This window comes from Phycodurus eques, chromosome 9, assembly GCF_024500275.1.
Source record: "Phycodurus eques isolate BA_2022a chromosome 9, UOR_Pequ_1.1, whole genome shotgun sequence".
Lineage (NCBI taxonomy): Eukaryota > Metazoa > Chordata > Actinopteri > Syngnathiformes > Syngnathidae > Phycodurus > Phycodurus eques.
Window position 1 is genome coordinate 177,459 of NC_084533.1, and position 12,542 is coordinate 190,000.

The 12,542-nt window shown below is 42.7% G+C and overlaps 1 protein-coding gene across 1 annotated transcript in view; it reads right to left on the reverse strand.

The window, feature by feature from the left end:
* Positions 1-1,581: 1,581 nt before the first annotated feature.
* Positions 1,582-12,542, reverse strand: part of mgarpa (mitochondria localized glutamic acid rich protein a) — a 25,760-nt gene continuing 14,799 nt past the window's right edge. Inside the window, exons 5-7 of the mRNA XM_061685521.1 lie at positions 7,983-9,178; positions 6,322-6,368; positions 1,582-6,148 (exon numbers count right to left, since the gene is read on the reverse strand). Of these exons, the coding sequence (XP_061541505.1) occupies positions 6,333-6,368; positions 7,983-9,178 (1,232 nt within the window). The 3' untranslated portion in view covers positions 1,582-6,148; positions 6,322-6,332. The remainder of the gene's footprint in view (positions 6,149-6,321; positions 6,369-7,982; positions 9,179-12,542) is intronic.

Sequence of the window (12,542 nt, forward strand, 5' to 3'; positions counted from 1 at the left end):
AAAACATCCATGGAGAACAGAAATCAATCAATCAATCAAGTATAAAAGCCTGAATCCTTCCTGGAAAATATTGCCACCCGGACGTGATTGATCCAGTTGGTCGAAATTTAGAGTAAATGTGCTCTGTTCATACATGAACTTAGGAATTGGAAAGTTGCCATATTCCTTCCGCTCGAGTGTCCTCTTTTCAAGGAAGGACAGCGTATCCTTGCATGTCACCTGCACTGGGTTAAAACAATATAAAATGAATACACTAATCATAACAGACCGCAACATAGTACACAAGAATCGATAATAGATCAGTAGTTAAACCCAAGCCATTTATGACTATCACCTAAAATGCTGAATTTCAAGCCCAGACGAAAATACAAAAACAACCCAAACGGAAAAGTGTGGAATACAGTGCCACTCGTATACCATCATTGCATCAACAGGTCGTACACTTGGAGTACCCTATAAAATCCAATCCGAATGTTTTCTGTACATACCACCAGGCGATCTTTGAGGCTCCGCTTGTTCCCCTTGACCCGCCTCCTGTTAAAGTTCTTCTGGAAATAGAAAGAAATAAAGAGCGTGTGTCTGTGTCATCAGGTGGCCGGTGGTTGTGCCAAAGCAGGGCTGTCAAACTCACTTCTGTCGCGGGCCACGTTGTAGTTATGGCTTCCCTCGCAGGGCCGTTATGACTGTGAACCCATATCAGATATTGTCTCATATCATGACATGCGCACAATAAATGGATGGATTGAAGCCAATTAAAAAAAATAAAAAATGTTCAACTATTATTACATTTATTTCAAAATGGTGATCGGTAACATCAAATGCTTTCAATATCTCAACATTTTCCATTATCCATCCACTTTCTGAGCCGCTTCTCCTCACCAGAGTCGCGGGCGTGCCGGAGCCGATCCCGGCCGTCATCGGGCAGGAGGCGGGGTCCACCCTGAACTGCTTGCCAGCCAATCGCAGGGCATATACAAACAAACAACCGTTCGCGCTCACGTTCACACCTACGGGCAATTTAGAGGTGTCAATTGACCGAGAACGCATGTTTTTGGGATGTGGGAGGAAACCGGAATGCCCGGAGAAAAGCCACGCGGGCACGGGGAGGACGTGCAAACTCCACACAGGCGGGGCCGGGGATTGAACCCCGGCCCTCAGAACTGTGAGGCTGACGCTCTAACCTGCCGTCCACCGTGCCGCCCCAATTTTGGCATTTTAACCAGCAACGTGATTTGCTTTCGCGGGCCCCATAAAATGATGTTGCGGGCCGGATCTGGCCCCCGGGCCACCCGTTTGACACCTGCGTGCGAAAGCTTCGGCTCATGCTATTGCATCTCTTGGGTCGAAGCTCAACAGCTGTAAACAAGCACATGATTCAACACACTCGCCAGCTATGCCCGGCGAATTTGCGTGCGCCACATCGCACGTACAAATTCGCATCCATCTGCGCCAACTGCATTGACTCCACGCCGCATGAAACGCCCAAAACGCGTCCGGTGGGAACGTCGCATTAAGAGTGCGCGGCTGCAGTCAGACAGACCCCTCTCGATTTATTTGCTCCAGCAAAAAAAAAAAAAGAAAATTAAAAATTAAAACAATATTTTTTTTTTTAATAAATACAAATCAAAGCAGCGACAGAAAAGTTTTTTTCCCCCAGAGTTAGTCATTTATTGGCAATAGGGACAAAGACACCACACAGACGGCGAGTGTGACGCCACACATCTTGTTTAACGGCTCAAAGGGGAACAAAAGGGAACAAAGGGGATTCTCAAAGTGTGCACGAGAACTCTGACAAAAGCCATTTCCATCCGAAACAATTCTGTGCCCGTTTGAACACAGAATTTGTCCGTAGATTTTGCGGAGGCACAAAGCACGAGACAACGAGTCGCTTTTGTATCACTGGTCCGCAGGGTACGTCGGGAAACAATTTGAAACAAAAATTGAGTTCGATTTTTAATGCCGAGCCCCCAAATTGCAGTCAGTTTTTTTTCCGAGTCGTGAGACTTGCCAGCCGATTACGATTGCAGTCATACGCAGCTGTGTGCCAACTTGTTTGTGCAATCGCAATCGAGACGGGGCGCCGAGAGGTGTGTGCAGCTCCCAATAGCTCGGTTCTATCAATATCTGCCAACAGAAAGCTAGCATAGTAGGAATTGAGAGGATTTGCGCCGTATCCTTTGTCAAGCGTAATGGTGTTAAATAAATATTGCAGTCGTGCCTGGCTCTTTCATATTTCTTTGTATGTCAATATTTCAAGTTTTATAAAGCAACCACATATCTGTTAAGTACAGTATGTTTCAAGAAAACAGGGATCTATCGTTCGAAAACTTGCCGTGATGGAGAAAAACGGATCCGTTTTGGATCGCGCACCCAAAAATGAGTTAAAAACAGCTGGCAGACGTAAGTCAACCAAAATTGCGGTGCCCAGTGAGATCATTACAATATTTGTATGTAATCTTGACGTCTTTTGTCCATTGAAACCATCTTTTCCGCGACGCTTTTACGTACACAAAATGAGTTTCAAAATCCCTTCCAAATTTTCAAATAAACACTTTGAAACTTACAAATCTTTATACACTGCGATACCTTAGTGACTCATCATTGACCTTGAATTAAAAAAAAATCTCTACAATGCCTTATACCCTTCTATTTACAGTATCTTGGGATTTGAATATTTATCATATTTTTTTGTAGACCAATTGCCCCCATGTTTGTATGTTCATGTCAAACCTTTAATCAAGATCTTGAAATACAAAATATCGCAGTCACTAGTGTCCTATCATAGAAGCGTTTCGCATCAAATCTCCTGAAAGTGAATGCCGCAAAATGGTTGAGTCACAAATAGTCTCTTCAATAAATTCAATGCAAGTGGGAGGAAATAACTGGGGGTTTAACTTTATAATAATGTCATGATTTAACGCGGCAGTATGTCAATAATTGTGCTTGACGTTATCGTAAAACTCATGAAACAGTCCTGAGTCTGGCCCGAACCCTGAACAATCCTCAAATCCAGCATGCTCCAAACTTCAGCTGTTGCAACAAGGGGGCTGATCTGGCAGTCGATTTGTGTGAACTTTCCTGCTTAGTTTTTCATGTATTGAAAAAATAGATATGTATATATATATATATTTTTTTTGCAATTCAAATAAAAAGCAATCACAGTACCCATTCTGCAAGAAAGGATAACAGATCATATTTTCTTACTTGTAACAACAGAGAAAGAAATGTTGATACTATCAATATGGACACAAACACTGAGTGAGGTTCAAAATGCTCATCGCTGAACTTTAACAACTACTCCACTGTAAAATAAAAAAAAACAACTCATGTTTGAATGAGGAGACATTTTTGAAAGTGGAAGTACAGTATAACAGAGCTGTAGCGTCTGATTCAATGCTTTTCACCCCAGACAGAGAGATGCACATAAATATCTGTTTGCACTTGCCTCAAGCCTGTCATACCGGTGGAAGAAGGAATTATTTGATCCCCCCACCGAATTTGTAAGTTTAGCCACCAACAAAGACATGAACAGTCTACCGTCAAATTTGAATGGGAGGTGTATTTTCACAGGGAGAGACAGAATATCAAAAGGAACATTTAGAAAACCATATCAAACAAAAGATTACAATGATTTGGCAATTCATTGAAGGAAGTATGTATTTGAGTCCCAATCGAAACGTGACTTGGTACTTGGTGGAGAACCACTTGTTGGCCGGTACAGCGGTCAGACATTTCTTATAGTTGATCACCAGGTTGGCACATGTCTCGGGAGGAATTTTGGACCACTCGTCTGCAGATCCTCTCCAAATCCTTAAGGTTTCGAGGCTGCGCCTTAGCAACTTGAAGCTTCGGCTCCCTCCACAGAGCTATGGGATTTAGGTCTGAAGACTGGCTCGGCCACCCCCCCCAAAAAAAAAAAAGAAATTGTACCGGCATTACCAGATTACTAGCAACCCTTTATTGCTCAGTGACTGTTTTTTTTGTCAATGTCTTTCTGTCTCCAAAGTGTTCTCTGTCAATCGACTGTCTGTCGTCGCACGAGAGCGGCTCCGACTACCCGAGACAATTTCCTTGCGTGTTCTTTGGACAAACCTGGCAAAATAAAGATGATTCTGATTCTGATGACCTTCATGCGCTTCTTTCTTAGCCACAGTTTCATTTCCTTGGCTGTCTGCTTTTGGTCATCGTTGTGCTGGAAGACCACCCATGACCCATTTAAGCTTGAGAGCGGGATTTCAGGGTACAAGGCTCCATCCGTATTTCCCTGTGGGGATGGTGTTCTTGGGGTCATAGTCTGAATTCATCTTCCTCCAAACACGTTTTGTCAAATTGATTCCAAACAGCTCGATTTTTGTCTCATCGGACCACATGAGCTTCTTCCAATCATTCTCTGAATCATGAAGGTGTCCATTGGCAAACTTCAGACGGGCCTGTACATGTGCCTTCTTGAGCAGGGGAACCGTACAGGCGCTGCAGGATTTTACTCCATGACGGCGAAGTGCGTTACCAATGTTGTTCTTGGTGACTGTGGTCCCAGCTGCCTAGAGATCATGAACGAGCGTCTCTCACGTAGTTCTGGGCTGATGTCTCACCTAACCTTTCTCAAGATCACTGATACCCCGCGAGGTGAAATCTTGCGAGGAGCCCCGAAGGAGATGGACAGTCATTTGTTTATTCCATTTTCTTCCATCGCTTATTCTTGTCTTTTAAATACGATTTGATGGATTTTCTTTGCGATATTCTGTCTCTCACTGTGAACATAAAACTACAAGTAAAATGACAGACGGCTCATGTTTTTTTTGTCAGCGAGCGAACTTACAAAATCGGTGGAGGGATCAAACAATTATTTCCTCCACATGAACTGGACCACATGTTAAAGGCGCATGATGCTTATACCCTACTACAATGTGGTATCAATGACTGTCAGTACGTGAGTAAAAGGCAAAATTACCATTCCTAATCAATCTTAACCTGTTAAGAAAGCGACCGAGACAGAAAGGCCAGTTTCTAAAATGGAATTGTTAAGCTGTAACAATAAAATCATCGGCAGAATTTTCATACAATAAAGCTGTTCCAGTATTTTACCTCCACTAGGTTCATGATGGAAGTGCATTACAATACTATATTGGTATTATAAAAGATAAGGAATCTGACATTTTTTAAGGTTAGTTAAAAGTTAAAATACCCCGGAAAGGAAATGAAGAGAAGATCAAATGCCTCCATGAATGTATTGTATTGCTGTTGCTGAAATAGTGTCCTGTTTTTGAAAATATGTTCATTAAATCAGACGTAGCCCGTATATCTTTTTTTAAGAATGAAAACATGAACATTTGAGGATGGCGTCTTGGGCTACTGGACTGGACTTTGTTTTCCCTCATTCGACAAAGCATGATTGTCCAGTTGTCCGGTTGCAAACGGATGCAAGGTAAAAACCTGAGTTTGGAGACTGCAATGTTTGGTACAGTAGGCCAAGAACACTGGAGAATCACATCACATGCAGCTGGAGAGGGAAATATGAACATACGGTATAATGGAGCAATCGTGAGGTAGTAAATGCTAAAAGTGGGGGTGAGCAAAGTCCTCCAGCCGTCTCTGGTTTGCATGGTGCCTTCTCCAGACGGCCTGTGTCAGCACTTTCCACAGATGCTCAATAGAATCTAGATCAGGGCTTTCAGAATGGTCCAAAGTTTGGTTCTTGGCTATTCTCGGGTGTTTTTATGCGTCTTGGGTCATTTATCCATCGATGATCGTGAGGACACATGACCCGCAGCTGAGATCAAGTTTTCTCACACAGGGCAGCGCATTTCTGCTCCAGAATAACTCATTAGCCCTGAGATTTCATTGTAGCTGACAGATTCACGACACCCTGCACAGAAAAAGTCCTCCCACCCCATTTGTGTTTCCATTTGTCCAAAGGACATTCTCCCAGAGGGGTTGGCAAATGGATTCCAATGGCTGTTGAGGGATTTTCTCCCTTTAAAAGGAAGGGTTACTCAGAATTTTGCGTGTGCGTTTGAAAAATAAAATAAGCATTATTCTAATCTAGTGACCCTTTTAATATAACATTGGTGCATTTGTTAAAAGGAACAAGAAAAGACACATTCCTCTTCTTCTGCTACACAGGAGCCATCTTCCCGGAACCATTTAACTGTGATGGACAGAAACGTACATATTATTAGTATCCACACTGTATGTCGAGCTAAACCCAAGTCATTTGTTTTTACCTGACTGAAACAAATTCACTTTTCATTCCAATTGCATCATGTTCACAACAGAGTATTTTCTATTCTTTCATGGTAGAAAAATGTAGAAGTGCAATACCTTAGTTGAATTCACTGCATTTGGACCCTAAGAAGATGCCGCTTATCCTGAGTAGCAGAATTTGAACAATATTTGTTTCCATTCACGTCATCCATCAAACTGAGCAAGTGTGACACAAGTGCAAAATGATTGGCATATATCATCATTACAGTTACAAGAATGTCATTCAAATCTGTAGCTGGTCTTCCCTGCAGCGATAAAAGCTTCTCATCACAGTGAGATACGGAGGATTTTTATTTGTTGCCAAATGATCCAGAGGAGCAATTTGGGAGCTTGGACACCAGGCCTGGATGAGACAATCTCTCATTCCACATGAATTAATGAATTCATCCCAGAGGTGGTTCATGGGGTTCAGGTCAGAACCCTATTGCCCCGGTTCTGCCCAGCCTGATCACTGTCATCCGACTGGCCGACAGATGTCGGCGTTTGTTCGAGCGCGGTTAATTGTCGCTTTTTTTGGCGTCTAAAGGCTGCCGCGCAACGACCGCCGCCGGACCCGACTGAACTGTCGCGCAGAGCGCGTGGTTTGGGGACTGCCGCTGGTTTTGCCGCAATTCAAAATTCGAATCGCCATCTTAACGTCGCAGCTTTCAGCCAATCAAAACGCAGGTCAACTTTCCCTCATGGGTTAAACACAGTTCTGGGTTTAGCGAGCCGTGCCGCCGCAAGCCACACAAATAGTATATGAAGCAATACTTAACTACTGTATATTCATCATGTAAAGTGGATGAAAATGCAAAGCTTGTGAGCAGAATGTACGCGAACATACGTAAATTGTAAATGAACGCAGCCAGCGAGCCTCCTTTCAAATATCCACACACTCGCTTTTATTCGCAGCAACACCCGGTCTCTTCAGCAACCTGCTTCTTCCTTAACTATTAATGTATCTTTTTATGGTTTCAAAAATGTAATAAAAGTACATTTTACTGAATACACAGCATCAAATGGCTGTCCAGGCTCGCTGTTCAGGGCATCCACTCGCGCAATCCCTCAATGCGCAAGTGTGCGTCGGAAACGCTACGCGACGGTTCGCTCCAGTCAGGTTTGACCGCGTTGCAGTGTGCAGCAGGCTTAAAGCAGCTTTTGTTCTGCGGTTGACTGAGGAGGTGCGGGCATTTTCGTCCATATTGGCAGAAGATGAAATACAACGAGAGATGGAAGGCGCGAAAAGAAGCGAGTGGGTCACCTTGTTCTTGATTCCACCCCAATCCCTCACACTTTTGTTTGGTGCCTTTTTTTTAATGGAAAAGCAACGGAGACCAGACCAGACCAGGCCAGGCCAGGCCAGGCCAAGCGAGGCAGCGGCAGAGCGGGGCCAGGCCATTCTGGAACTCGTAACGGAAAAGCGCCATATGGGGCTTTGCTTTGGGCACTGGGGTGCAAGCAACAGATTATGAACCTCCCCTTAACATTTCCCTCAATGATAAATTGTACAGTTAATCCTGGTGAGCCAAATGAAACGAATTCAGCGGAGAATAGGAGGCCAAGTCAAACCACTTAAGGTGCCTCACTACTTTTGATCCTATACCGTATTGAACGTAAGCGCTGTGTGTCCAAGGAGGGAGGGGGGAATCATTTTCTGATTGAGTTACATAAAACAAATTGAAACTTACTGCATTGAACCTTAATATGACTGATCAATGATATACAAAATTTTGTACCTCATCTTCTGGTGCTGGGATGATTCGTCCAGCCATTGGTGCCACTCCTAGCACTTTGGGAGCCTTATCTTCCTTAGGTGTCCCTTCCAAAACCACAACTATGTACTCTCGCTTGGAATCTTTTTCTAGAGCCTCTCCTAGAGGTGGCGGTGCTTCTTCCTCTATTGAGCTAGCCAAGTCAATATTCGGTTCTTCTGTTGAAAGAAACTCCTCAGCTGTTGTTTCAAGCTTAAGTGGTAACGTAGTCTCCTCAATCACTGGCGAAGCCTGTACCTGAACCACTAGTGTAGTCTTTTCAATTGCTGGGGTAGAATCAAAAGGTGGCAAAGCTTCATCAATCATTGGTGCAATCTCTACTGTGTCTGGGACCTCTTCGACCACTGGTGCAGGGACAGTTGAGGGCAGGGAATCTTCACTTGCAGGAAAACACTCTACAGTTGTCAAGGCCTCTTCGACCACTGGTACATCCATCAATATTGGATCCTCCTCAACAGTCTGTGTCATTGGCACCGGTGTTGGGGTCTCCTCAACCACTGGTGCAGCCTCTACAAACGGCAAGGCCTCCTCAACCACTACAGGTGTGAGCACTTCCTCAACTACTGATGCAGGCGCTACTTGCGACTCCTCTACTGGTGGTACAACCTCTATTGTTGTTGAAGCCTCTTCAACTGCCAGTGTAAAATCTCCTGGTGTTATGGAATCCTCAACTGCTGGTGCAACCTCTAAATGTATTGGGGCCTCCTCAACTTCCGGTACAACCTCTACCGGTGTTGAAGCCTCTTCAACTGAAAGTGTAAAATCCCCGAGTGTAGTGGACTTCTCAGCTGCTGGTGTGACTCCTGAATGTATTGGCGCCTCCCCGACCGCTGGCGCAACCTCCAATAGTGTTGGGGCGTCTACAACCGCTGGTGCAGGGGTGACCACTATCTCAACCAATGGTGCAGGCTCTATTGTGGGTTGGACCTCGTCTACTACTAAAGCCTCTGTTTGTGTTGAGGCTTCTTCAACTGCCCATGCAGCCTCCAATGGTGATGGGGCTGCCTCCTCATCCAACATTGCTAGTGCAGTTTCAACTGATTCCATTACTTCTGGGGGCAGAAGTACATCTTTGACTGCTGCTTCATTAACAGCTGCAGCACATACCACTTGTTCCTCTACTTCAGTTCCCTCCAGCATAGGAGAAGCTGCCAGCACCACTGCAAGATAAAATCCAGCCATCCCAACATCAATGATATTCAAGTTTTAGATTGCTGTGTTCAGCTCTTGCAACATAAAACTGTTTTAGCCACGGTGAGGAAATATCAATCCCTTGTTGGCTGAAACCTTTCATGGACATAACATTTAATTCTGCAATCTAAATTTTCACCATAGCTACCTCTGACACGCTGACACAATAGCGTCATAAAAACATGAATATAGACAAATTAATGACAATAGTAATCCTTTATGGGACAGCAGCTTTAATTATAGATAACAGCAACCAGTTCAGGGTGTACCCCGCCTCTCGCCCGAAGATAGCTGGGATAGGCTCCTAGTGAGGATAAGCGGTACAGAAAATGGAAAGATGGATGGATGGATGGGTTCACAGTGCTCATGACGCAGGTTCCAGTATATGCAAAAATGAATATGATCACATATTGAATGATTAGAAATTCAACACTGAGAACATTACGATTTTATTTCAGGAAAGAAATAGTTGCAGTAATTCTACTGATTGTAATAACTAAATTAACCCATCTTTTACAAATACATCTTTTTCATATAAAAATGTAAAATTACACAGGTCTCTTCCTACGAATAGATACAAATTCAATTACAATATAATATTCGTTTCAACTCATTGAGCATCCAATTCATACTGTGATAATAGTGTTTGGCCAAATCCTATATCCACACAAAGTAAACAGATAGGATATGTGTGTATGTTAGCTAACCTGTAAAGCGAAATTAATTCAATGTTTGAGTTTCGTGTGATCACATTTACTTCACCCATAACTGCAACTAAGCTACATCCTATAGCTTTATGTCATGTGATCTGTTGGACTTTAAACCCTTACTGGTACTCATCAAAGTCATGAACACTAACGGGGGGCACTAATGATTCACACCAATAAATACAAGCTACATATACAGTGCATCAAGAAAGTAGACACAGGGCTTCACTCTTCCATTTTGTTATCCGACAGCCTTATTCCGAAATTGGATTGGCGACCTTCTAAAGTGAATTTAGAGATTTGTTTCGAAATACTTTTATTCACATCAGCGGTTATCTGGCATAATTGTAACGTGCCGTTACCTAGCTAACTACCTATGTCGACACCCCGAAAATGCATCTTCACTTTGGATAGTCCAATGGCATGGCTACTTAAGGACACCTCTTTGTCCACCTCGAACGTGCACACGTCACAGAGAGAAGGCGGAAGAAGGAGGGGAAGACAAGAAAAGAGTGAAAAAATGTGAGCGCAAGCGTGTGGACAGGGTTTACACGCTGTTGTTGCGTATATTGGTGTTGGATAAAAACGTCATTAATTTGGAAAATAAATACTGTGGAAAGTAAAGTAACCTGTGTTTACTTCTGGTTTAGTTTGACGTACGTTTAACGTTACAATCAAACTGTCTTTGTCTCGTATAGGGCACCACGTCTCTTTTTATATTTGTAGAATTTAGGAAAAGTGACGAAAAACCTCGATCAATCTCAGTAAGTACAGTACTTAGTCTCTACATTAATAACAATGAATAGTTCTCGATTACACCGCTTTTACTACTTCACTCGGACACACGAAGGACGAAAAGGGAATTGGAATTTTACGGAAAATGTGATGAAATCTACAGGGAACTAAAAGAAAATACATTGGGGCAAAAAAGTATTTAGTCAGCCACCAATTGTGCAAGTTCTCCCACTTAAAACGATAAGAGAGATCTGTAATTGTCATCACAGGTATAACCTCACACATGAGAGACAAAATGAGGGGGGAAAAAAAAACAGAAAATCAGATTGATTTTTAAATATTCTTTTTTTTTTTTTTTTTTTTTTAGCAGATTCTGGTGGAAAATAAGTATTTGGTCACCAACAAACAAGCAAGATTTCCGGCTCTAAAAGACCTGTAACTTCTTCTTTCAGAGCCTCATCTGTCTTCCACTCGTGACCTGTGTTAATGGCACCGGTTTGAACTCGTTCTCACGATAAAAGACACCTGTCCACAACCTCAAACAGTGTCACTCTAAACTCCACTATGGCCAAGACCAAAGAGCTGTCAAAGGACACCAGAAACCAAATTGTAGACCTGCACCAGCCTGGGAAGACTGAATCTACATCAGGTAAGCAGCTTGGTGTGAGGAAATCAACTGTGGGAGCAATTATTGGAAAATGGAAGAGATACAAGACCACTGAACCTCGATCTGGGGCTCCATGCAAGATCTCACCCCGTGGGGTCAAAATAATCACAAAAATGGTGAATAAAAATCCCAGAACCAGAAATATATTTTCTTTGTAGTGTATTCAATTTAATATACAACCCCAATTCCAATGAAGTTGGGACGTTGTGTTAAACATAAATAAAAACAGAACACAATGATTTGCAAATCATGTTCGACCTTAGTGCCAATGGCGTGGGTAACTTACACATCTGTGAAGGCACCATTAATGCTGAAAGGTACATACCGGTTTCGGAGAAACATATGCTGCCATCCAAGCAACGTCTTTTTCACGGACGCTCCTGCTCATTTCAGCAAGACAATGCCAAACCACATTCTGCATGTGTTACAACAGCGTGGCTTGGTAGTAAAAGAGTGTGGGAACTAGACTGACCTTCCCGCAGTCCAGACCTGTCTCCCATTGAAAATGTGTGGCGCATTATGAAGTGTAAAATACGACAGCGGAGACCCCGGACTGTTGAACAGCTGAAGCTGTACGTCGAGCAAGAATGGGAAAGAATTCCACCTCCAAAGCTTCAACAATTAGCGTCCTCAGTTCCAAAACTTTTATTGAATGTTGTTCAAAGAAAAGGTGACGTAACACCGCTGTAAACATGACCCTGTCCCAGCTTTTTTGGAACCTGCTGCAGCCATAAAATTCTAAGATAATCATCATTTGCTAAAAACAAAGTTTATCACTTTGAACATTAAATATCTTGTCTTTGTAGTGTAATCAATTAAATATAGGTTGAACATGAATTGCAAATCATTGTATTCTGTTTTTATTTATGTTTAACACAACATCCCAACTTCATTGGAATTGGGGCTGTATATATACACACACAAAATTGTTTGACATTTGTATGATTAGGGCAGTCGCTGCTGATGCTTCTTTTCCTCCTGCAAAGTATATACAGTATGTTCTTTTCTCTGCCATAGATGCCATTTTTGCCCTGTCTCTTCCTTTTATTTATTTATTTCTTTATATATAAAGAAAAGAACATACTGTTTATACTTTGCAGGAGGAGGAGAAGCAGCAGCGACATTGCCCTAATACAAATGTGTCAAACAATTTTGTGGCTGTTCAAATAGGTAAATGTTTCTTTTCTAACCAAGCATGTCTGATTTCTCAGGAAAATGATATCA